The sequence below is a fragment of the Mus musculus genome, chromosome 7, assembly GCF_000001635.26.
Source record: "Mus musculus strain C57BL/6J chromosome 7, GRCm38.p6 C57BL/6J".
Lineage (NCBI taxonomy): Eukaryota > Metazoa > Chordata > Mammalia > Rodentia > Muridae > Mus > Mus musculus.
Window position 1 is genome coordinate 36,688,358 of NC_000073.6, and position 25,450 is coordinate 36,713,807.

A 25,450-nucleotide genomic window follows, 5' to 3' on the forward strand; every position below is an offset into this window, starting at 1 on the left:
ACTTCCTCTAATGAGTGTGTAGAAAGGTCTGAGGGAACCTCCTTATCAGCCCCTGCAAATGCCCCGCTCTTCCCCCAACTCCCTCTTTCTTCCCTTGCCCTGCCCCACACCTGCTCACTCTTGCTTGTATCCTTTGTCTGTCTTCGAGGTCTGACCCTGTGACTATCATTCTCATGCTGGCTTTAGGGGCACCACCATGGGATGGTTGACTAGTGTGTACCAGGCTCTGCAACAAGGCAACAGCATGCTTGCAGAGAGGGCAGCCCCAGAGAAGCAGCAGCTAGATGCCTCTCTCACATCCTAGACTGAGCTCACCAGAAGTTTGGGGATGGCTCCCATTTTGATTAGGAAGTTTTCTCCTTAGGTCCCAGGTGCTTCAGTTACTGGGTGAGTTGTGGGCCAAGTATCCAACCTCCATTACTAATACCAAAGCTTGCACTCACATGCCAGGAACAGGTGTGATGTGTATGTGTGAAGAGTAGGCCTTCTGTGTGCATGATGTCTTCCTAAGAGGAACTGAATGGCTCGTTCAGAGGACGTGAGGCTCTGGACTGGGGGCTACAGAGTCACCCTCTGTGTTCCTACCTGTCCACGTAGCTGTTTGCATTTATGGAAAGGATCACGTGACAAACTTCAATGCTGGAGGGTGATCAGGACCCACTGAGGGGGGCTCGTCTTTCCTGGCCCAGAGATGAGGCCTGAGAATAACCAAGGAAGGACTTCCTGAGACACAGTCAAAAATGACCCAGCCTGCCAAGTATAGGCACATCTCTTCCCAGGCCCTTCCTTGTGGGAATTCTGACCAAGCATGCAAGCTAGCAGTAAGAGAAAATGTCCTTTTATATCTGGACCAAACTTGGCTACCAGCTGTGTTACATTATGCATCCCCCCACTGGGCCGAAGATCAAAATCTCCTCTCTTTGGCTAACACCCCTTAAGACCCTGAATGACAGAAACAGCCCATGCATTAGTCACCTCGTGTTGGACATGCAGATAAAACCTGCTAAGTGATCCAAAATCAAAATCAACTCTCTCCCATATTTGTATCGGCAACTAATATTTTTCCTTGGGTTAGCCTACAGCTCAGGTTAGCCCCACATTCTGAATCCTCCTACCTTAGATTTCAGAGTGCTGGGATTGTAAACTGTAAGACAGCAAGCCGAGACTATTGCTTGGTGTCCTTACAGTTCTCGAGCCAGCCTGGAGCCAGGCTCTGCTAGGCTCTGACCCTCCCAGAGAGCCTCCTTGGTTGGTGGCCAGGAAGGACAGCTGTAGTTAACTGACTTCTGCTTAGCATGTCGAGGGGAGAAATGCTTAAGGGGACTCATGCCACTTCTTAAAGACCCTTGTGGCCTGGAGAAAGAGCTGGGAATTAAGCGTTGTCTAGGGCAACTAGGCCCATCTCTAAGCCTTGTGATGGGAGAGGGGTGAGAGTGCTTATCATTCCATAGCAGACTACAGAAACAGTACTACCCTTCAGGCTAAGGCTGGCACACAGTAGGAAGGCACTGCAGAGAGACCCCCATACATTCGTATGAACTGAGTCAGGTCTCCCACGCGGGAGCCAGACCAGAAGATGGGCTCGCTAGGTTCCTGAGAAGACCAAGAGTCCCTGGCCACCAGTGGTACCCCTATTTAAAAGCTAGTTCCCTTTATATCCTCTGGCATATCCCATGTAGGGTTTCCATTTACTGACTAGTAATTTATAAGTTCCCATTTGTACATACTCAGAGTGCTGCCTTGAGCCTGGGTGCTTTCTCCCTTAATATCCCTGACCAGATGAGTTCTGCCTGCTGAGGCTCCTACCAAGATCTAGGCAGAGCCTGTGTCTCCACTCCCAGGAGCAAAGCCACAGTTGGTGTCCTGTGAAATCTCAGGCCTGATGAAAGTTGAGAGTCTAACATAGCTCTAAACTAGGTTACCTTCCCTACCTGTTGGTATGGAATCTTTCCCCTCATGGCAGCTTAGATCTATCTGCTCCAGAATTTTAGTATTGGGAAGACTGCTGTGGTCAGAGGGCCAACACAGCAACCATATTATTAGAAAGGGTCTAGGGCTCCCCTAAATTGCTGAGTCTCTATCTGATTCTGCAATCCTGCTGATTTAAGTGCAAGAGAGATAGAGGCTCTAAGACATTCCTAATCCACTTGGCCAACCCTAATGCCTTCCAGTGCCCAAGAGCACCTGTAGAGTGTTACCTCCCTTCCCCCCAAACTCTCCCACCCTCCTCTCCCAGAAGGGCCACGCTTTGTCCCGCCTCTGGGGGGCGCTAAAGGAGAGGTGGCAAGGCCAGTTTCTGCTCCTGCTCAAAGGGGGAGCCCCAGGGACTTCACCACACTCCCACCCCCCGCGTGCCTAATTTGAATATTTCATTGGCTGCCGCCAGTCTGGTCAATTTATCATGCAAATGCGGGTGCCCTCCGCGCCAGAGAGGAGCCACCGCCCGCGCTGGAGAGCGGCGCCCGATTGGTGGCGCAGACAGCGGCATTTGTAATGTTTTTCTTTGGGCATTAGAGTCATTTACCAATGCCATCGCGGGAACTCTAGGCAGTGCATCACAAGCCACTTAAAGGGTTTTATTGGCAGCTTTGAAACTTCTTAACATGTTCTTTTGTTTTAAACCAGGTGTCGACCAGAGGCTGACCTTTTTCTCACCCTCTCCCCTCCACCCCAAAAGCCAGGAACCTCGCAAACTGCTTAGTTCCCTCAGAAATAGTGCATAGGGTGGTGCACTTGGGAAGAAAACAAAACAAAACTCATAGATTCAAAAGGAATGCCCTGAGAATTTTTATGACGGTCAAGGAATGACTCTTCGAAAGAGAGAACAGAGCAGAAAAACAGAAAGGGAAAAAGAAGGAAGAACGCTCAAGAGACAGAAGGCAAACAACAGCTAAGACAAAATTTAGTAAGAGCGTCTGTGCAGGGTGTTCGTAGATCTTTAGTTCTTCTAGGTAGAAGAGCCCTGGGGCCAGATACCACTTGCATACGCGCCGCCTCATACCCCATGACCTTCTAGCACCCAAAGGTCCAAATACAAGTGATATTTACTAAGTTTCAAAACAGATACAAGAGAAAAGAATAAAGCTCCTTGCCCCTCTTTACCTGCCCCCATTCAGTGCTGCGTTTGGTCTTCCCTGTTTGGGAAGTGGGAACAGTCACAACACCATCTTGAGTTAGACAGAAGAGAGGAGCGATGTAGGAAGAGAGAAAGGGGAATGAGATTTATCGTGGTCTGGGAACTCCCCTATCCAGTTATTGAGGTCATCTTGTTAGGAAGGTGGGCTCTATTTGGTCCTCAATGACGCAGTGTTTTGACTGATGGGACCTTGTCCCCCCTTTATTCGAAGAGCGGAAGAACTAAAGAGCCGAGTTCACACCAGCACCGGGTCACTAACATCCGCGAGCTCCCGCCACCGCGCGGGAGCAGGTGGGCATCTCCCACATCCCCATCAGCAAAGAAGTAGCCATTCCTGGCCAGGGGCGAGTCTCACTCTTGGCCAAGGGTGAGTCTCTACGTGGCCAGCATCAGCTATCTTGAATATAGGTTTTGTTTGGTTTTTAAATGTCCAAATGGTTTCTATAAATATATTTCACTCAGTGGAGTTGGAGCGAGAGCATGCAATGATGTAGGGGGGATTTGGAGAAAATTCTCCCTTAGAACCCAAGTCCGAAGGTAGGAGTCTGACCAAAGGGCATTTTCCTTGGAAACTCTGCTCTTGAAAGGAGCTTAAAGCAGCTCTGTCCTGTTAAGACCGAAGTACAAAGACTTTCAGTTTTCTCCATTTAACCGGCGATCTCCAAAAAGTTTTCCCGTAACTTCGGTAAACGAATGAAAAAACATTTCGGAAGAAAACGGAGGTATTTGAAAATAGGGCTGGGGGAGGGAAGAAGAGATGGGGGACTGGCACAGTGGATAACGAAGCTGCCTGGCTTACGCCTAGACCCAACCCCACCCAAGATCATCTCCTGTCCCTCTGCTGTTAGGTTTAGTTTCTGTTGAGATTTTCTTTAAGCTAACTGCCCAGGAATCTAGGATGGGGAGTGGGGATGAAGCAAAAGGAAGGGGAAGCAGCAGGCACCAGCTTTCTTGGGGGATGGAAAGCTCTACCTCTGGGATTTATAACCAAAGTCCTCGCTAATCTAGTGAACTAGCTTCCAACCTGCCCCATCTGCATCCCGGAATCCCGGGACTGATCACCCGCAGCCAGGCTACCTGGGAAGCCCTACAGCCCTTTTGCTTTTAAGTCAGAGTTCAGCTAAAAACCCACAGACTTGCACTGGCCATGTAGTCAAAGTTGGGTCTTTTCTTCTGAGTCCCAAGACATAAGAAATTAGCAAACTAGATACGATACCAGGAGGGGGATGGAAGTGTGTGCCTGCATATGTGGCTGTGTCTTCCTGTGTTGGATTTGGGAGGTGCTTATAATTCTTGGTTTTGCATAAAGCCATTCTCTTCCTTTTCTTACACGACTGTCGCCCACCCTTAGTCTCATTCTCCTTGCACCCTGATACAGCTCTCCAGAAGCTGGAGAGAAGTGGCATTAATCTACCTAATCCACCGCCCTGATTTTCAAAGGTTTATTTCAAGTTCAAACTGTAAACGTTCTTGGGGAGAATTTACAAACAAAACATCTGGTTTCTTAAAACAAAGCTACCAGGAAAAAGAGAAACAAACTTTCCCTGCTGTGAGAAAGTACCTTTAGCAAACAGGCTAAAGCCTGACTCAGGCCCTCCTAACCTCAGGCTCTGGCAGGGACTGAAGCCCAGTGCCAGGTTGAGGTAGTAATGTTAGGACTCATGGCATTTTTCCACCACTGCCTAACCCAGAAAAGTGAGGGGGAAAAAAGCAGGTCCATTAGGCTTCTGACCATTTCAGGCTGGAGATGAATTACTCCTGGGGCCTCTTGTCAGGGCGCAACCCTGGGTTGTTGCCAAAGGCCCATGCTATCACCAAAGTCTCCCAGAGTCCTTGTCCTTCAAGATGATCCTTCCACGGACTCAGCATGTACCCCCGTCTGAGGTCAGACTTTAGGCTGAGAGACACCAGCCAGCCCTAGCTCCAGGTCCTGGAATGATGGCATTCAGGATTTTTTTCTTCTAGGTGGGCACTCAACTAAGAGACACTCCAGCCTTCCTAGGACCAGAAGGGCTGTCATTTAGCGGCCATCTAGAATACAAACTTGTCTGCCTCCAGGCATAGCCAAGCCACTACATCCCATCATACAACTGTAAACAGTATACTGGGCAGTGGGGGCAGGGGGCTAGACTCCTTGCACCTCAGAACACTGTTTTGAGCCATGTCTCTAATTGGTATACCTCACCCTCAAGGGGCTCAGGCTAGCCAAGGTGGATGAAACTTATGATAAACGGTCCCAGGAATGGAAACCCAGGGCTCAAAATTGGAAAAGCTTGGTAGGGTGTTTCACCCCTGACCTAGACAACTCTCTCTGGGAGTCTTCTGGAGATTCAGCAGGAGGTAGAGGACCTCTGAGTCTTAGATGCAGTCTCAGGGGTGGTCAAGATTGCCTCTTTGGCTCTTGGGAACGTTGAAGGGGTCATAATCTGACCACCCAGTTTCAAGGTGAGTCTCCTGACCGAGATGCCAACTCTCAGTTTCCCCCATGGGCTGGCACTGAGTGTTTGGATGTTTCTCTTTATTCATCTCCTTCCTTCCTCTGTCTATTTTTAGGGGTTTAAGAAATTATTCTCAGAAACGCGGCACCTCCCAAAGGTAGACGTATTTAACTTAAGACATTTACTACCCAGCATAATTCAAAGTGGACCAGAAGTTCCTAGGTACTTGCACAGACACTGAAAACCCATTGTTGCTTTTTAAAAAGATAACCGCGTCTCTGTGAAGAGTAGAGGGAACGATTTCTACATAGTAGATCTTTCACAGAATTCTATATCCTCTACCATGCTCAGGCTTTTCCGCCCTCTAGTAGAGTGAGAAAACAGCTGGACCGCTGGATGAGGCGGTGCAAGGAGCCGCGACGTCTTACAGCACAGGTTACTGTCCTGAGCGTGCCTATGCAACACTTCTCTGGCCTTTCCCAGAACCTAGCAACCCTTAGCGCTTGCCTGAACGCGGCTCTTTTCCCATCGGGATCCCCTAACAGCGATATGAACTGCAGAAAGGGTTGCTTGCCGTCGGGATAGTCGACAGAAAATATTTACAATAATAAAGTCAGGTCAAATGCCAGGCAGACTTCATTCAGATGTCAGAGAAGTAGGACCCCACACACACCCTTCCCCTGAGGTTCTTAAAGAATCGAAAGGCCTCTGGGAGGGACAGACTCATGGGGACACCTGTGCTTGTGTGTTTACCATCTGAGTAGATCCAGAAGGAGCAGAAACCAAAGAAGTACAATAGGAAGAACTCGAAAATGCAGCCTCGGCAGCCAGGAATTATCTGCAAGCTCTGATTTCTCAAACATATGGCTCTGCCCTTTTTTTCCCCCCTGTAATGACATGTGAACTTCAGAGTTACTACTACCAGACGCCATTTCTTCCTATACAGAGCCCTTCATTTTCACGGAGAGTCCATCAGTTGGCATTTCTCCATGTCAGGCCCTGGAAACAGCGGTCAGCCCGGCTATACAAAGTTTTTATTGTTGAAATCTTGTTAGATGCAGAGGGGCAAACCCCACAACCTAGTACCTCGCCAGGTTAAGGAAGTTAAGGTCCTGCATTCAGGTAGCATTCAGGTAGCTTCAGGGTCTACTTTGAGTTGGGTGAGAATTTGGGGAACCCTTCTCTTTTAGTTACACCCAACCTTACAGCAGAAGGGAAGATAAATCCTAGGGAAATATAAGGAGTAGGCTGACCTTGCCTACTTTCGCTGTTTCAATGTTCCATCCGTAGAACGACCTGAAAAACTATGCACATGTTGGGATCCCCCAAAGGTGAATGGGTGCATGTAGCTAAAAGAACTCAGCAGAAATGGGAATCCAGGCGGTGCCAAGACGGCCGAGTCTGTTTGAGTGCCCCATCGGGCAAGGCAGTGTGGTCGCAGCGTGCACTCCGCACAGCCCGTGTTGTGCGTGACAGGCTGTCGCTGCAATGTGCAGTCCATTGACACTGATGGATGCGCCAATGGTTGGACGGACAGATGTTAGGGCGGATCACACAGTGCGCGGCGCCTGAGCAGGGAGGGCTAGGCACTGGCAAGCAGGGGTGAGGACGGGCGACAGGGGAGCCGCTTGGGTCACGGCACGAGGGTATGAGGGGTGGGGGTGGGCAGCGAGAGAACGAAGGTTGAGAGAGCACCAAAAGAAAGCAAAGGGAGAGGGAAGCATCCTTTGGGCGAACTCCCGGTGCGTGGTACCCAGCGCTATGAACACGTCGCCGCCGCCGGCGTGCCTAGATGGGCTCTCCCCGCTTTGAATGTAAGCCAGACCTTCTGGGTCTGACCTCCAGGGACAACGACCCTCCTTCAGGTCAGAGGGGCGCCGCGGCCACCTGAACCGTAAGGCCAACGGCGGGGCCAGACGACTCACCGATCCCTCGCTCGCAAGAAGCTTTACGCGCCGAGGCCCGCGTCTCCACGGCCTGGAGGAGACGCTGCTTCGGCCTCTGAGGCCGCAGGCATCAGACACCCCAGGCGCACCCACCCACGGGTACGCGACACACACACAGGCAGCTCGGGAGCTCAGCCGCAGCCGGCTTCTGGCTCTCGACTCCGCCCGGGATCCACACCGGGTTAACTCAACTCTCGAGCGCCTAGGCGCTGGAGCCGGCTTTATAGCCCCGGAGGACAGCAGCCACACATCTGCATTCAGGGAGGCGTCTGGACCCAGCCCAAGCCGGCCGGCCGGGGGCGAGCGGAGACTTTTGATCTTACCGGTAGGGTGAGATCTTGGTCTCCTGGTCTATAAGAAAAAGAAAGCACGCTGTGAACTTTTAAAACAAACTTGAAAAACCAACCACAAAGAAAGCATGAAAAAGAGACAGGGCTGAATAAGAGGGAAGAGAAGAATAAGTTTAAAATAAGAGGAAGAAGAAGAAAAAAAGAAGCAAGAAAGGAAGGCCAGGGTTTGCAGCTCCCAGTGCGCTCAGGCAGCTAGTCCTGGGGCGCAGGGTGCCGGCCCTCGGGTAGACTGTGGGCCTCGGGGCTCACGTGGGTTTCAGGGTCCCAGCCGGAGCACCCAGATATAGTGCTGCTCCCGGGAGCTGGGGGCCCAGAGGCCACCCCAGCCACCGCCGCCCAGAGCCCGCTGCGCCGCGGCCGCCCCATTCCCGGCCTAAGAGCTGGCCCAGGGAGACGCAATCGAGCCCGCAGCGCATCGATGCGCCGCCGCCCGCGCCTCTCAAGCTCTGGCTGGCGCTCAGCCGCCACCGCTCGAGGGTCGCCCGCGTGAATTCCAGCCCACCCGCGCCCTCACCACCAGAGTAAGTGAGCCCACGTCGCCCTGTCGCCACCGCAGCCTTCCAGCCGCCTCCTTCCCGGGGCACATCGGCCGAGTCTGCCCGGAGCCTCTGCGACCCCAATCACTCAATCAATAATCAATCCCCTTCGTCCAGAACTGCCCCTAAGCTGGGAGCGGCTGGGGCAGTACCCTGTCCAGGGCGCACCCCGGCGGGGGATGGGCAGGGGAACCCGAGTTTCTTCTCCCTCCCCCGTTCCCGCCTTGGCAACCTCCGACGCAGTGGGTGGGGGGCGCGGCCAGTAGCCCAAGGGGGCGAGACGCGGGGTGCTGAGACGGTGATCGTCCCAAAGTCAGTAAAGGAAACTTGGAGGTGCCCCCTCCCATGCTTACCCCCGAAACAAGCCTGGGAAAGTTTGTGGCGGGGGTGGGGTGGGGGAACGGAAGGAGGTAGCCACTGTAGGTCCCAGGAGGGAAGACCCAGAGCCCACACCCATGTCAGCCCGCACATCTTCTCTCCAGGGCACCCCCGGGGCCCTGGCATCTTTGATAGGGGTACCATCCCAACTAGGGGAGCGCTCTGGGGCTGCACGCGGCGGGTGGAGAGGAGTGTGGGCCGGGAGGGGCAGCCGGGAGCAGCCCGGGGTTGAGACCGGGTGGGGAAGAGGGATGGGCGGGGGCTGTGGGCGCCCCGGGACGCGCTCCGCAGGGCGGACCCCGCGCCTTTGCGAGAGCGCTCGGGGCGGAGACGGAGGGCCAGCTCCGGGTGTCTGGACTTGGGCGGGGGGCCCTGGGCAGGCGTCCGGGCCAGGACCCAGGCTGGGGGCGCCTCCGCGGGCAGGCGAGTGACACGATCATCTCCTTTTCCTTTAAGCTTGCCTGTTGCCGACGCCGCCGCTCCAGCCGCGCCGTGGGCAGAAGACTGGACCGCTGAGCCCCGGGCCGCGGCGGCGGCGGCTGCGCCCCCCCTCCACCCCCCCCCCCCCCATGCCTTGACCTCCCTGCCTGGGGGCGGGAAGCGGGGCAGGACCGACCGGGGTCGCTCCTGGGCTCCTCCTCTCATCTCTCTGCCCGCCTTCTCCTCCTTCACTCCCCGCCCCCCAGCCCCGAACCCCGCGCACCTCGTCTGGGGACGGGGCGGGGGGGGGGCAGGGCGACCGCTCCTCCCCGCCCCCTCCTCCTCGGGCCTCTGGAGCGATTTGTCAAACTTCCCATTCCGCCGGCAGCGCGGTCCTCCTCCTCCTCCTCCTCCTCCTCTGCCTCCTCCTCCCCCTCGCGCTCCTCCTTCCCCGCGCCTCCCTTGCCCGCCCTCCTTCCCTCCGCACGTTCGGGGATCGCGGCGGAGCGCAGCGAGGGGGGGACGCGGAGAGCCGGGGCGCAGCAGCATCCTGCGGGCGGCCGCTCTCCGGGGGGGAGGCTGCGAGCAGGCCCGCCTCGCCCCCCCCCCGCCGCCCCTCCCTCCCTCGGCTCAGCCCGGCAGCGGCGGCGGCGGCGGCGGCGGCGGTGGCAGTCGCGGGAGAAGCATCATGCCGAGGAGGAAGCAGCAGGCGCCCCGGCGCGCAGCAGGTACGAGCGGCTTCCCCTTCCTCCTCCGGTCCTCCTCCTCTTCCTCTGCTCGCGCCGCGCCTCTGGGCCGCCGGCCCCCGCGTTGCTCGCCGCACTCCTCGCCTCTCTCTCATTTTCTGTCTGTCTCTGCGGGCGCTGAGTAACTCCGGGAGCCCGGCTGGCTCGGGGCTCTCCTGCCCGGGTGCGCGCGCCCCCCAGTTGCCCCGCTATGTTCTTCGCTCGACCGGCTCGCACACCCTCCTGGGGACCACCGAGCCGGCTTAGGTCCCCGCCTCTGCCGATCCGGCTGCAGCGGGGAAGGCGCTCTCCAACCCGTGCCTTTTGGTGGGGGGCGGGCGGGGTCACCTGAGTTCTCTGGGACATCTTCCGCGTTGTCCCGGGCAGTACCCGGTGACTACCGGGACCAGAGCGAGCAAGAGTGAGCTAGCGGATCCCTCTGGCCACCTTACTGCTAATTCGATTGATTCTTCATTTATTGGGCCCAAACCCGGTACAGCGGTGGAAACCAGAGCGCACTGGGTCTGGGTATTGTCAGATGACTGTCAGGTCAGTGTTGGATGCTGACATTTCCTCCATTCCTGAATGTCTTCTTACCCCCTCCCTCTCTTTCCGCTGCTGCTCCCTACCCTTTTCTAGCACTTAGTTCTGGGACATATCTGAGTACTCCCCCCTCCCTCTCTTTTTCTGCCAGGAACGTCAACTCCTGTTAGGACTGAGCTGATTTTTTTTTTTTTTTCCTTCTGGAAAAGAGATTCATTGAAAACAAAACAAAACCCACACACATAACATTATTTTGCAATAATGTCGGTTGGGGGCACGTTGGCTGGAAGAAGGGTTTCTGGCCGGTTGCCACCCTTGATTTGATGACTGATTGATCGCCCGTCATGCCTGTGCCTTTGATCTATTCATTCCCAATAAACATCAATAAATCACTTGCAATAGTGAGGCCAAGCTCCGTGACGTCAGGAGGGCCCTGTCAGTGCAACTTCAGGGATTTGGGGCGGCTTGCCGAGAGAGGACCACATATGGACGTGATGTATTTTGATATGAATAACACTCAGACGTGCAGAGGCTCAGACGCTGCCTGAAGGGGAAGGTTGCTTAGGAGTCCTTTTCTTTAATCTTCTTTCTTCTCACTTCTCTTTTGATAAAAGAGGGGAGGGCTGAGCGAAGAAGGGTCACCGAGGTAATGTTCCACGTGCTGGTGGGATACAGGCTAGTGATGGTGCTATGCAGGCTGCTGCTGCTGGTGATTGCCATCAGACCAGCGGGGCTCCCACCTCAGCTGCACTCTGGCCTTCAGTCTCTTTACCAGGGTCACAGGGAAGCAACCATAAGGTACTTCTCCCAGAAGTGTATTGGTCTGACAGTGTTGTGAAGAAACCTTAGGGGGGAGGGGGATTCAACTTGGTTTGGTGCATAGAATGAAGGCATGTTTTCCCTCTGTACTCTCAGTGTTACCCAAATTTAGAAAGTTTGAAGATCCCAACAGAGAGCTCACCTCCTCACTGATGCTGCCTGCTCATCCCACCTCCTCCTTTAAATTCCAAGCTTTTTAGCAGTGAGCTTATCTACCCAAAATAAACTCTAAAACTTTGGAGGCATCCTTTACAAAGTTGGGTAGTAGGAATGTCTTGGGCTTCTTCCAGTCTAGATTTTTTTCTTTCTTTTTCGGGTACACATTTTTTAAGGTATCCGTGCCTCCATCCAATGAAACATATGTGGTTGCATCTTTACATTTATTTTGAACTCTGTAGCTCTTCTTTACTGCTCCACCCAGCCCATAGGACAATTTTCTCAAACGTGCTGTTGGTTTGATTTTTAAAAAAATTTTTTAAATTATTTTTATTATTTTTTAAAGCAACCTGTTCACTAACCTTTTTGCACTTCTAAGCCAGCCAGGAAATCTCAGGTCAGTTAAGGAAAATTCATTATATAAAAACTTGACTGCCCGACTAATGGGAGATGGAAGAATGGCTTTGCTCTATCAAAATGACCCGTCAAAACGACTTTGTTTCATATTTGATTTAATTGTCTCTCTCCTGACAGGCACATTCATCAATAGCTTAATGGTCAATCAGAAGTTGGCAGAATGAGTGCTTTCTTTCTTTCTCATACTCTGGTTTTGGATTTACTTTATCAGAATGCCTCTGCCTAATGGACTCGTGGAGGAGGGGGTGCAGGATGGCTGAAGGGCTCCACACAAAACCATTCCACGGTTAGGATGCTTGTGAGTTGCCCAGGCCAGTAAGTGAGCTGTGCTGTGCAGGATGCCTGCTTTGTTTTGTTTGCTGGTTTGCATAGATGGACTAGGAACTTCTCTGCTTCCCTCCTTTTTTTTTTTTTTTAGTTCTCGAAGCTGCTTTGGTGACATCTTGGGAGCGATAACAAATTGATTGCTTTGTACTGATAGAGAGACGGTGGGAAAAAGAAAGATGTCTGCTGATTGGTGACTGGAAATCCTGTCCACAGCAACCTTGAGAATACTGGAGAGCAACCCACCCACCCCCCCTCCCCAAAACTGAAAGGTCCGCTCAGCCATAAAAAAAGAAAAGTTGTTTTGCCAGCTTCATTAGTGTTCACCTAATTAGCTGTAAACCTGATGGATTCCTGACAGCTTTAATGATTGGAGATGACAAGCTTGACGCAGTGTCATGCAGCAGAATTAGGTTTGCAGCTAGTTTGATGTAATCAAGTTGATATTACACAGTCCTGGCTGCCTTTAGTTGTGCATTAACTCAATTTTCTGCTGCAGGTGACAAATGGGCTTTGGTACCTGGATAATCATGTCATAGGAATTAGGGCCCTTTTAATGGTCTGGGGTAGAATAGCAACCACCAAGCGCCCAGAGCTGGGGAGAGCTTGCAGACGTAGCACACAGGTGCACGCAGGCTTTCTATCTAGGCCAAATGTAGCAGAGCTCTCCGAGAGGCCGGAGCAGGCTCCAAGAATCCCTGAAAAGACGATTTCTGCAATTTAGATTTTGAAAATAGAAATTATGCATGATCTGGAGTCTTTTTTTTTCGGAGAGGGAGAATGGGCAAGAAAGAGGAGTTTCTTCACCTTCTGGACAGAAATCTGGGCAGGAGTGTCCTTCCTGGGAGCATATCATCTGAAAAGGCCAGGCATTTGTTCTGGGAAGATTGTTGTTGCCCATTAAAGCTGGGTTAGGAATGACCAGTGTCCTGTAGGCAAAATAGCCATTATTCCTTCCTTAAAACACCCCCCCACGCACACACACATCATAGTGTTTGTTTTTAAACAAATATTTTCAGAAAAATATCAGGGCTGAGCTAGAATAATCCTTAACGGCACATTCTATTTTATCCACATATGTGCATTTTCTGGAGACGCAGCACAGAAGATCACTGTTCGGCTTAAAAAAAAAAATCTTCAGTAAGCAAGAACTCGCCAGTGACTTTTACATTCTTTTTTTTTTTTTTTCATTCTTTTATGGTGTTCTTAGGTGGTGGCGTTGTGAGGGTCAATCTTCAGGCATCCCGACTTTTTTGTAAAAGGGCCAGCTGGTGCCACTGAACTCTGTGGGTTTTCCTGGGATAGCAGGTCTTCCCTGTTGCGAGTGGACGTGCGCATGCCCGAGAAGCATCTCGCCAGAGAGATGGCTCACCTCGTGGTGTGCTTGCTTGTGACACCTTCATCAACTTGTTTCCTACTAGGGCAGCTCCCAGCAACATCATTCTGCCTTCTCTCTTGGAAGCCCCACAGCATTCAGGAAGACATGCCCACATCTGCCTGGGGAATTTATTCCCTCTCAGACCTGCCACATACTTCTCCTTTGGACAGACAGTCTTCTCCTGAGCGAGGAGACATAAAACTGGTTTTGGCTGGCTTCTGGTTTTATTTTTTTTTTATCTCCCCATTTCCTTTAAAACCAAAGGAACTACATTTTAAAAAGATAATGGAGAAGATGAAGAAGACAAGAGGAAGAGGAAGAGGAGGAGGAAGAGAGGAGGAGGAGGAGGAGGAGGAGGAGGAGGAAGAAGAAGAAGAAGAAGAAGAAGAAGAAGAAGAAGAAGAAGAAGAAGAAGAAGAAGAAGAAGAAGAAGAAGAAGAAGAAGAAGAAGAAGAGGTCAATGAAGGAAAAACACAGAAGAGGTGGAAGGCGAGGGATCTTTCTGTGGGCCTCTACCTGGGGAAGTATATATCCCATCCCATGATCTTGACAACTGTCAGAGAGGAAGGCTTCAGTCCATTCCAGGGCAACCCTTGATTATGAGCAGAGATTGTTGCCATTTTGTTCTTGAGTTTGCCTTGAGCATGTTCCTGAATGTGAGTACCGTTGTCAGTAGCTGATATATCAACAGTTAATCCCCAGATTGTCTCAAAACTCTGCATCTCCTCTCTTTTACTAAAGATTGGTTCAGGAGGTGATGAGAACAGAAGGTGACTGTGGACAGGGTCTTGGGAGATGTGAAACCCAGGTGAGCTTGTAGGTTGCAAGCCTGTCTTTCAGTCTGGCCTGACACTTCGTCAAGCACAAGGATCTTGTTAAAGGGAGACGTGTGGACCCCCTCTAGGGTGCTTTCTCTTGTACACATGGGCTGCAGAGTGAGGCCTGGCCAGGCTGCAGTGCACAGACATGAAGAAAGGCCAGGAACTGGCAAGTGTCCCATGGTCCCGATGTCCCAGCCACCTTTAAGTCCATCAGGCACTCGGGATGCAACATTGTGAGGATTTTCTGTGGGTCCAGTTCCCATCCCTATCTGCCACTGGACAAACTATGCATATATTTGGCTTTGCAGTTAAAAAATAAAACGTGAGGTGATCTGCATCTACTCTTATGTATTAGTACCTCGCCCACTAAGCTGCTGGGTCCTGGGAAGATGCTGCAGGCTTAACATCTTTTCCCTTCACTCACAGCCTGAGCACAGGGAAGACAGGCCAAGTCAGGACCCCGGGAGGTGCTCCCTGTTCAGAGACTGGTGTTTTACTTAGATTCTAAATGGTGGTTTCTGTGTCTGAGGGTAAAAATGAAAGGTGAATACAATATATTTTATTTGGTAACAATGGTGTAGGCTTGAACATCCAGGCAGAAAATGTGCACTTGTAATTAGACTCAATAGACAGGCAGTCATTTTTAAATTCTTTGACACATGCATAAAATAGTCATATAATAAGATAAGATGACAATTTTATGTTAGGTTGATAAAGTGTCCTGATACTTGCATTTAAATGTCTGTAAGCCTTTTTTTTTTTTTTAAATCCAGACAGATTAATTCTAGTTTCCAGTATTTGCAGTTAGTCATTCAATTAATTTTTAAATCCTACTAAACAATGACTATGAATATATTTTTCCCCCCTTTCTGCCTTTCTGGATTTTTTATTTTTTATTTAAAAAAAAAACCCTGCATTGTAAGAAACGGATAAAGAATGGAGCTTTCCTTAATTTTTTTTTTTTTTTAGCATGTGTAAAATTTACATCCAGTGTCGACTCAAAAATTCAGGTTGCTGTTTGTGGCTACAGTAAGGTGACAGATACATCTTGGAAATATTCTTCCCAAAGACAGTAGCACATGGCCGGCTTAAGGCCACTTGCCTGAGAGACTGACAGACTCTAGATTTAGGAATCGTTATTGGAAGAATTACATAGTGCCCTTGACCAAATATTGAATATTTTATAAGCCCCATTTAAAAAAAGACATTTCTAGCACAATACACTCGGTTTGATCAGCACTTAGATTCTTGGGTTTAATTACCTTCAAATCTGTAAATTCTTCCACTGTTCCAGCCAGAATAGCCCACGAGAGAGAAGTGCTGAGGGCTAAGAAGGGCATTCGCTAGAAGTTGTGTAGCTTGGACTTTCTGACCATCTCTGTACTCTCTTCTCTCAGATATTGTGAGGATGTGGTTCTTGGAGCATAATTTAAATTTATTTGGGCTTAATGATAAATTAGTAATCCATACTGTCAGGACACATGTTATTAATTATAACTGTGCTTTCTTCATCCAGAACAGCTGTTGGGGAAACAGGGGGAAGTTCAGCTTGTCTTGGGGAGGGAGGGGGGCCAAGCAAGGAACTCACCAGCTCCTTGTCAGACTTCTTGCTCTCTTGACTTTGGCAATAAAGGCTCACAGAGGGCAGAAGGTAGAGGAGGGGGAAACTACCAGTTTTCTATCAAGATGACTAGTGGGAAATGCTCACTAAGGTACAGTCTTAAAAACATGAGCCTAACAGTGCCTAACAGTGCATTTGTGTCCAGTTGGAAACCGGAGGCTCAAAGCAGGCTGGATTGGCTGGCCTATGTCCTACCAATTTCTCTCTCTCTTCCACTCCCTCCCCTCTCTCATTCTCCACACACACCCCTGCACACACACACACACACACACACACACACACACACACACACACACACACTTCTTCCTTGTCTGTGATAAACCAGGATGTCTTCTTTACAAGTCTAAGGTAGCAGAAAACAAAATACTCCAAATGCTTGCTTATTTCCCAAACTGAAGCTCCCTTCCTTAATGGAGAGCACGGGGCTATTTGGTAATCTACGTGCAATGACTCAAATTCATTTACTTTTGATATTCTGTCCCCATCATTAAATTTAGCCCTATGTATTCAGTTTCCTCTGAGTTCTTTGAGAAATGCATGTTGCATAAAATAGGCAATTTTTAATGAACAATTTAATGTAAATGGGTTTTGAATTTAAATTAATATTAATGAAGCCTTGAGTGCATTTATTTTGCATACGTAAAGACTTGTAAGTCTTTCACCCACGTGCCTTTTTTCTTTATGTAGTAACATTGGTTGGGTGGATGAACCAGCACCTTTTAAAGATTTACACTTAAAAAATATTAAATCGATTTTATATGTCCCTTAGCGCCAACATATTATTAAGCAAAAGCGTCACTTCATTTTAAGAATATAGCCTGATCTCCCCAGAAACCTCGCAGCTTCCAGGGCCCTGCAAACTGCCACTGGATTGGCATTGCTGCTGGAGAAAGCCTAACCAACAATAGTTACTACAATCAAGATGTTTTCTTTCTTTGGCTTACCTCTAATGCATTATGTATCTAGGAATGATGTAATTAATTCTGTTAGATGTAATTGCTATAATCACTTTGATGTTACACATAATAAAGGTAATGTTGTGAGCATACAAAAAAATATAAACACCTTATTGTAACGAATGCTAAAATTTCTTCAGAGTCTGGTTTGTACGCAAGTGTTGCTGACTGTTTTGGGTCATAGGTGACAGTTGGTCCGAGCTGAGGTCATTCAGATTCTGAGGGACGGATCTTTGGCTTGGAGTGATCTCCATGCCTGTTGCCGAGAAATCTTGATGCCAGATTCCTTAAAGATTTGGCCAATTAAGAGAAGGTTTTTGTCTGCTGTAGAGGACAGAGGTAAAGGCTTCAGAGGTGGCCATGACACCAGAGGGTGGTATAAGAGGGACTGAGAGCTGGGATATCTCTGCTCCTTGGGATTTCTCATGATGGAGGATTATGGGAAATGGGGGTGGGATGGAGAGAATGCATATGCTCACTGGGTAAGTGGGAAAGATTAGTTTTCTATAATAATGTAAGGGAAATACAATGCAGCGTATTTACTTCAGTATCCACATTCTGTATGTTTCCTGGACTCATTGTGTGTTTATGTTTGCGTGTGTGTGCATGCATGTGTGAGTGTGTATATGTGTGTGTATGAGTACACGCGTGCGCGCATGTGCGTGTGCGTGCGTGTGTGTGTGTGTGTGTGTGACTGTTCATGATATCCCAAGGCCCATGTTGCCTGTTTTTCTGGAGCCACCTCATCACCCCCACTTCCAGCTCCACTGTGCCCAGAATGAATCCATCTCTTCCACAGGGCATAGAAGTTGGCCTGAGATGCTGGAGGCAAAAGGCTCATGGGGAATCCCTAACACGTGTAAATTATTCTCTCCCAATGCAGCTCGAGAGTGTGGGTAGTGTGGCGGGCCGAGGCAACATACCGTTTAACTGTTTTCCCTCTTGGGTACCCTGGATTAAGGCAGCTTGTTGATCTTGTGGACGCCCAACTGCAGCCACCGCCTGTCCAGACATTGTTACAGAGAACCTTTTAAAGCCTTATAACCCAGGGTGAACTTGACAAGAGTTTCCGTGAGATTTCCACTATCTATCTATCTGTGAGTTTTTGAGACAGCATCTTGCTATGTAGCCCAGGCTGGCCTAGAATTTACAGTCCCCCCCCCGCCAACCCCCTGCTTCCTGAAGCTCCTTGCATGCTAGGATGACAGGCCTGTGTCCCCATGGCTGTCCTTCGTGTGTCTTGAGTGGTCACACACAAAAACAAGCAAAGGTGCATGCGTGAGAAGGGATTTCAGTGTCGCCTAGGAAGGCCAAGAGCTGTGTAAAGGGAGCAGAGATGCCCCACCTTGTGTCCAGGGCTCCTTGTTGACTTTAGTGCCGGGCTGCAGACCTAAACCCAGGGAGAGCAGGTCTTGCACAGGTGGTCAGCATAGGCCTGGGTCTGGGCCTAGCCTGGGCTGCAGACCTGTAGCCTCCGTCCTCAGACTCCGACTCTCAGGCTGGTTTTGATGTGTGGAATGATAAAAGGTCTGTGAACTGCATAGGCCCCTGTAATCAGGGCGGGCGCTGACATCCTCCTCAAGTTTGACAGCTCCTTCCTTTTCTGTCCTCACCGCCAGCCAGGCCTTTCTCAACCAGTCGCGCCAGCCACTGCCTCCCCCTCTTCTCTCTTGCTGCCCGCCCGCCCACCACCCACCCACCCTTCCTCTCCCTGTCCCCCTTTCTCTCTCTCTCTCTCTCTCTCTCTCTCTCTCTCTCTCTCTCTCTCTGTGTGTGTGTGTGTGTGTGTGTGTGTGTGTGTTTCATGTTCTTGATCAGTCTCAGATGCCAGGAATTATTTTTTGTCGCCCGGGAGGGGGAGCGTTGGTTTAGGTTTGTGGGTTTGGGCAGGTGTGAGAGGAAGTCTCCCCCCTCTCCTTCTCTCTCTCTCTCTCTCTCTCTCTCTCTCTCTCTCTCTCTCTCTTTTTGTACTGTAGGCCTGTTGCTAATTAATGTTCCCCCATAAGATTCTGTCGGAGTTGAGTAATGTTTTTGATCTTTATGCCTGATAACTGCATACTTAATGAGATTTCAAAGCTGTGAGTGCAGCTTCCTACAATTATTGACAGATGCCTTTTCTTTGCCATTGGGTTCAGCTCCATAAATCCTCCCGCCGTAATGAGGTTGAGCGGTACCACCCTGGCAGTGAGCTAATGAAAGGGGGGAGGGCGCATCGGCGCACGGCTGTCTGACACATTTTTTTCCTTTAAAATTTACTATGCAGATGTCAAGCTGCGGGCCGATTACTTCAAACATGCTAATTTTTATCTTGCTTTTGTGTCAGCCCTTTGCCATTAAAAAAATAAATAAATAAAAGGACTAACCTTCCTGCCCTCCAGTTCAATTCTTTTATTATTTTTAAAAATTTTTTTTTCTAATTGTATTTTTTAATAACCCCCAGCGTGTGCCTGCTGGGGGCACTGACATGCACACAGGCTTTCCCAGGTATCTGGTGGTGGGATTGGTTTAGGGTGTGCATAAGTGTGTGTGTGTGTGTGTGTGTGTGTGTGTGTGTGTGTATGCGTGTGCGAGCTTCCACCATCAGAAGGACAGGGGGAGGATAAAGTGCGATTTCCCCAGGCCTCCCGGCAGCCTGCCCTAAGTATGCACTTGAAACGTCGGAGAATTCATTTCAGAGTTCTGAAACTAAATCCTGGTGGAGAAGAGCCTCGCCATGCCAAACAGTCGATTTCCTTTTCAGCGGACTCATACATCACTGACCCACCCTTTCCCCCTGACAGAATGACATATGTCATTTATCATATGGGCCCTGGCCAGACAACAGCGAGGGGAGGGAAGCCCGGTTGTCCCCTCCTCCTCCAGTACAGTGTGGCTTGCTCACGAAGCTCTGCTGATTTGGTGAGAGAGGCAGAGGGAGGAGAGAGGAGAGGCAGGGAGATGGGAGGCTGCAGCTTGCCCTGTAGATGGCTGTCTTCTTTGGGGTGTGTGGCGTGGCACGGGGGTACGAGATTGGCTGCGGCACCAAAGATGCTGTATCCCTTTCTATGATCTGCCGAGCCACACTGCTTCTCTTCTGATGCATGACGTCCGTCCCTGTCCTTCCTGTGTCCCCTTCTCTCTCCTCTCCCTACTTCTTTTTCTTCCCTTTAGTCCAGAGTAAGGAAGGCAGTTGACAGGTATCATTCAAGCAAGGCCCCGCGTGTGAGGGGTGGGATAAATGAGTCTCGGGGCTCCTGGCTTCACATGATTCAAACGTACGTTATTGAAGATGGATGTTCCTTAAAAAAAGATTGATGGTAGATGCTGGGCTAGGGGTGCCATTTATCATTTTGAATATTATTTAGACTTGCCGAGTAAACCTGTAACTTGAGAGTTGGACCAGCCGGGGCTGGCTGTGGGCGTGTGTGTGTGTGTGTGTGTGTGTGTGTGTGTGTGTGGTGTGTTTCATCGATTGGCCTTGGGCTCTCATTGCTGCTGAATAGATAGGAATCCCCCCCCCCACCTTGTACTTATAATAGAGGACCTCCCAAAACATGAAGGCCGGGAGGGGTGAAGTTTTCATTTTGAAAAAATTTCAAGGACATGGGGGAAAAAGAAGTGTCTGTGATTGGCACTAAAGCTAACAAGCAAGGAACTAACTAACTGCCTCTCTCTCCTTCTCCCTCTCTCCCCTCTCTCTGCCTTTCTTCCCTCATAGAGGCAGTCACGTACCAAACATTAAAATATAAACAGAGCCGTAGTTGCTGAAGCCAGAACCCTTGTTTGATTTAAAAAAAAAAAATAACAAACTCTGTCATGCTTCTTTTTTTTTAAAATCTGTATTGAAAAAGCTTTAGCACAATATAACTTAAAAAATAGCATAATATAACTTAAAAAAAATACTGGTTGGCTTGGTTAGCAGTGTGAGAGTGAAGTAGAAAAACACTTGTATGTCTCAAGAATATTTTAGATAAAAAATGATGCTTTGTGGCTCCCTGCCTCTGCTCCCAGCAGCCTCTTTTTCTTTGTGTCTGCACTCTGTTCTCTGCAGCTGGGCCCCCACAGACCCCCACCAGGACTGATGTGGACAGCTGTTTGCAGGCCCTGCCAGTTAATCATTTCTGCTGCTTTTGCACCCTCAAGCTCTGTGCACTGGGACACCCCCACCTACTGGAAGTACTTAGGGACGCAGGCTGGCTTGCCACCAGAGCCCCCAGCTGTCTGGAGGGAGGCTGTGGCAACCTGATGGCCTGTATACATACTATTCTGCGTTGGAGCCCTTGGTGCCTGGCTCCCTGATGGAAAAAGGAAAAGAGAAGCTGTGGGCCTCCCTGCTCCAGCCTCCTAAACTGCAAAATATAGTGCAGACTTCATTGTCAGGAGCAGTGTTCATATTCAGTATGCAACTTTATTTGGGTTGCTGATGAGATAGAAGGTTTCTTGTGTGACTTACAGTGTGGCCATTCATTTTTAAGAATGATGGGACAGAAAGTTAGATGGAGATTTTCTTTTTTCAACTATAAAATTAAGAATCTAGAACTTGTGGAAGGGTAGAATGTATGTGCCTAGAGAATGCTGGGAAGAAACTCCCTGCACACGTGAAAAGTATTGGAAGCTGAAAGAATTGGGACTCTGGCTGTGTGCTAGGTAACAGGCATTTGTGTGTGTGTGTGTGTGTGTGTGTGTGTGTGTGTGTGTGTGTGTGTGTGTGTGTTTGTACACGTGTATGTGTGCTCGTGTGTGCCTGTGTACGTGCCTGTGTGTGTGATTTGAAATAACTTTATTAGCACTCAGACACTTTGCTCTGCCCACGGCCATGGCTTAGGGTCCACTCCGGGGCTTGCCCAGCGGTTGCCTCAAACCGGGTAGAATCAGATCCATCTTTTGTTGGTGCCTGGTACCACATCAGGCTAGTCCAGCTGCTGCTGTCGCTGCTTGCTGAGACTTCCCGGAAGAAGGCAAAACTTTGATCGCCTGCCCTTGCACCGGGCAGTGTCGGAGGTAATTAAGAGTACAAGTACTGATTTGCAGAAAGAATTGTAAACACCTTTGATACAAAATGCTGCCTTCCCATTTTTTTTTTTTCTGATTAGGAAAACTTTGCTGCTGATAGGTATAAAGTCCGGTTCAGGTATAATTGGTAAGGAACGGAGTGCACTCATGGGAAGAAATCTTGTTTTGTTTTTTGTTCGCTTTTCTTCTTATCCCCTTTTCTCAGTTTTATGGCTGGAGACATGATTTATTGCAACCATCCATCTTGGGGGCTCATCCATCACACCCGGGTTGCTAGGAGATTGTGGCAGCAGCTGTTTGCTCTGAATCAGACAGAAAAGTTGTCAATCATCAAAGGCAGGTGAATAGCATTAGAAACACGCTATTGTCAGACGGAATAATTAATCAAAGAGAGAAAAGATAATTAAAAAGATATGACCCTTGCAAGTACTTGCTCTGGTTTGCCTGGAAAAAAAAAAGAGAAAGAAAGAAAGAAAGAAAAACGGCCTGGTCTTTTCTAGACACTTAAGCAGCTGAGGGCTGATAAAATATGCACTCTGCAGTGCATGGCTTTTAATTAATTGAAAAAGGTTCAACATTCAAAGACGATGCTGGAGAAAAGTCCAGTTATGAGCAGAAGTAATATTTATTGTTTGCATGAAGGGCTTGACACAGAGTCTAACTTTCTGTTACAAATCTCTGGTGTCCCCGCTTGGTAAGGAGGTGTGGGCTGGAGTCTGCAGGTAGCCTGTGTGCTTATGTTTCCTGTGCTGCCGGCCCACCACGTGACCACAGTGGGACCCAGCCAGCTGGGGCATAGTTAGTTGCCTTTCTGTCTTTCTGGTAACTCTGAGAGAACCCAATTCTTTAAAGTAGGGTTGATTTTATAAAAGTCAAAGTGGGAAGATTGAAGGGCACACTACAAACTGTCCCCAGTGCAAGGTTCCCGTCCCTTCACTTGTGTGCCCAGAACATGCCATAACATTTTCAAAGGAACACTTTGGAGGCTCCCATTCGGCAGGGGGCCTGCAGCATCCTGTTTAAAAAGGAAGAAGAAAGAGAAGGAGGAGGGGGAGGAGGAGGAGGAAGAGGAGGAGGAGAAGATGAAGAAGAAGAAGAAGAAGAAGAAGTAGAAGAAGAAGAAGAAGAAGAAGAAGAAGAAGAAGAAGAAGAAGAAGAAGAAGAAGAACAACAACAACAACAACAACAACAACAACAACAACAACAACTACTACTACTACTACTACTCCAGACAGGGTCTAGAGATCATTTTGAGTGTCCGTGTTTCCTCAAAGATATATTCATAGACTAGGAAGTTAATTCCTGTTCTCTCTGAGGCTAAAATATTCCAGAGGAATTGGGAAAATGTATTAAAGACAAGATAGAAAGTGGCAGATCCCGAGCTGCCTTCCAGTTAAGCATGCTGCAATCCCCGAAACAGATCTACTCTTTTATTTTTGGGTACTCTGCTTGATTTTCACACCACTCTCCTCCCAAAGAATAGCAGGACTTCTAAAATTAGCAGAACACAGAAAGGCTTGACTATTAGGATTCATGAGAAAAAAAAAAGAAAGCAACTTCTTTTTTTTTTTTTTTTTTCTTTTTTAATACACTGAAACAGTTGTGTTCAGGACACACCAGATCAGAGCAGTAGCGCCCCCATCTGGAGCACCATGCTTGGACAAGCACTGGGAATCTGTGGATGTGAGTCCCAAGGACAGGACAGTACACCCTCTCCTATGATGCACTTGGAAGCCCAACTTTGGAAGATACAGACCTGGCCTTTTGGTGAAAGAGAAAGACTCAGATAAGCCTCAGCCGCTGGGGGCCCCAGAGGGGACTCACTTGTTCAGGTGGCTGGAGGGTGTTCCTAGTCAGAGCTTGACCTCAAGATTTTGACTACAAGGGACTCTAATGCTTTTGAGTCAGCATCTCCTTGGTGGGTTCCTGGGCTCTCAGGTGATTCTGGGAAACTGCCAAAGACCTATAGTTTTCTGACCACATACCAGTTGTCTTTCACCTTCAGGGTCTTCTGGAGCAGTCCTCGCTCATGACACACTAGCACAGACTTGGCTGTGCTGGAAAGTCCGCGGGTGCCTTGCTGGGGTATGAGCAGTTTCTTTGGTGGCCATAGCAGGTGAGAGGTGCTTCTTTTCCCAGGATATACAGCTGTTTGGAGGTAGTCCAGAGGTGTGTGTGTGTGGGGGGAGGGGGAGTTCATTTAGTTTTAGGCTTGTGTGTCTCGGGTGGGCATGTGTGTGTGAGTACAGGTGACTGTAGAGGTCAGAAGAGGGTGTCTGATTCCTTGGAACTGGGGTTACAGTTGGGCACGAATCTCTTAGATGCAAGTGCTTGCTGGGAACCACAGTCAGGTCTTCTGCAGTATACACCGTCTTCGCTCAGGGATTTTTTTTCCCCCTTGCTGTAGCAGTGGCTGTTCTAGAATTCTCTTTGTAGACCAGGCTGGACTCGAACTCAGAACTCAGAGATTCACCTGCCTCTGCCTCCCGAGTGCTGGGATTAAAGGTGTGCACCATCATTGCCTGCTTGGCTGAGGGATTCTTAAGATTTGTCATTTTGTCGTTTCCCCTTGTCTAATAAATGCTGATAAGACACTTCGCCTAATGTCAAGCAAAGTCATTCCAAAACCTGGAGTTTCATGGGGAAGGCCTAGCATTGAAAGTTCCCCTTGCTATATAGATGGGGCATTTAGGAATTGACATACAAAGATCCTCAACCTTTAATGCTAGTGAAATTAGAGAGAGATCTGCTTTATTTTAAAGAAGGAAGTAAAACCGGGGGTGTGAGGGGTAAAGTCCAGGTTCTGAGAAATTTAGGCTTTTTTTTTTTTTTGTCTCTTCTTTGGGTTTCTTGCCCCTGCTCCCCCTGGTGACCCCTGGTGGCAGTTGAAGTGACTCACTAAAGGAGAGAAGGGCGCAGGGATGTGGAACACACAGTTGCTTCTTAGGAGAGGACCTGGTCCCATGTGAAGTTTGGTAGGGATTTCCCAGTCCCCCATCCTGGCTTATGATACAAGGATTCCTGTATCTCCAAGAGACTTGGCAGGACAGAGCCACCGCTATGATTTGGTTATTGTTATTGGATCCTGTTCCTATCCTGTTGTCCATGAAATTAGAATTAGCCTAGGCTGGTCTTTCTTTCACCATATAGCTTGGGTTGGCCTTTGAAACTCCAAATCCTCCTGTCTCAGCCTCTGGAGGAGCACTTAGTATTATAGGCTACGCATACACCAGCTACCAAGTCAGAATGTATGGCTGAAAAACCCCGGACTCGCTGACTCCCCACTCCCCAAAATCTACACTCCCTGAAAGTAGCAGACATGGTGTCTTATCTAAGTAACCGGTACCTCCCTGACTGCCTGGAAGTCATTTTGGATTTTTTGTATCTCAGCTGCCACAGACTCAAAGCAGGCTCAGCCTGAAGTCTTAACAGGAGAGAGTAAGGAGGACAAACTAACTAGATTGGCTCTCCTTTAAGTGTAGCCATTGTGAAAC

General features: G+C 49.3%; 2 protein-coding genes across 7 annotated transcripts in view; one reads left to right on the top strand and one right to left on the bottom strand.

Moving 5' to 3' along the window:
* The window catches only part of Gm36722 (predicted gene, 36722), a 71,736-nt gene extending 61,871 nt beyond the window's left edge, over nt 1-9,865 (bottom strand). For 2 of the 4 annotated variants that reach the window (XM_030243157.1, XM_030243155.1), the window contains exon 1: nt 7,500-9,865. In XM_030243157.1, coding sequence (XP_030099017.1) covers nt 8,506-9,753 — 1,248 coding nt within the window. In that variant the 5' untranslated portion in view covers nt 9,754-9,865 and the 3' untranslated portion in view covers nt 7,500-8,505. Of the gene's footprint in view, nt 1-585 lie in introns of all 4 variants that reach the window. The other 2 variants (XM_030243156.1, XM_030243154.1) reach the window with 1 other exon arrangement.
* Tshz3 (teashirt zinc finger family member 3) overlaps nt 9,761-25,450 on the top strand; it is a 75,436-nt gene continuing 59,746 nt past the window's right edge. The window contains exon 1 of one of the 3 annotated variants that reach the window (NM_172298.3): nt 9,761-9,932. In NM_172298.3, coding sequence (NP_758502.1) covers nt 9,893-9,932 — 40 coding nt within the window. In that variant the 5' untranslated portion in view covers nt 9,761-9,892. Of the gene's footprint in view, nt 9,933-23,668; nt 24,073-25,450 lie in introns of those variants that run through there. The other 2 variants (XM_006539964.4, XM_017322238.2) reach the window with 2 other exon arrangements.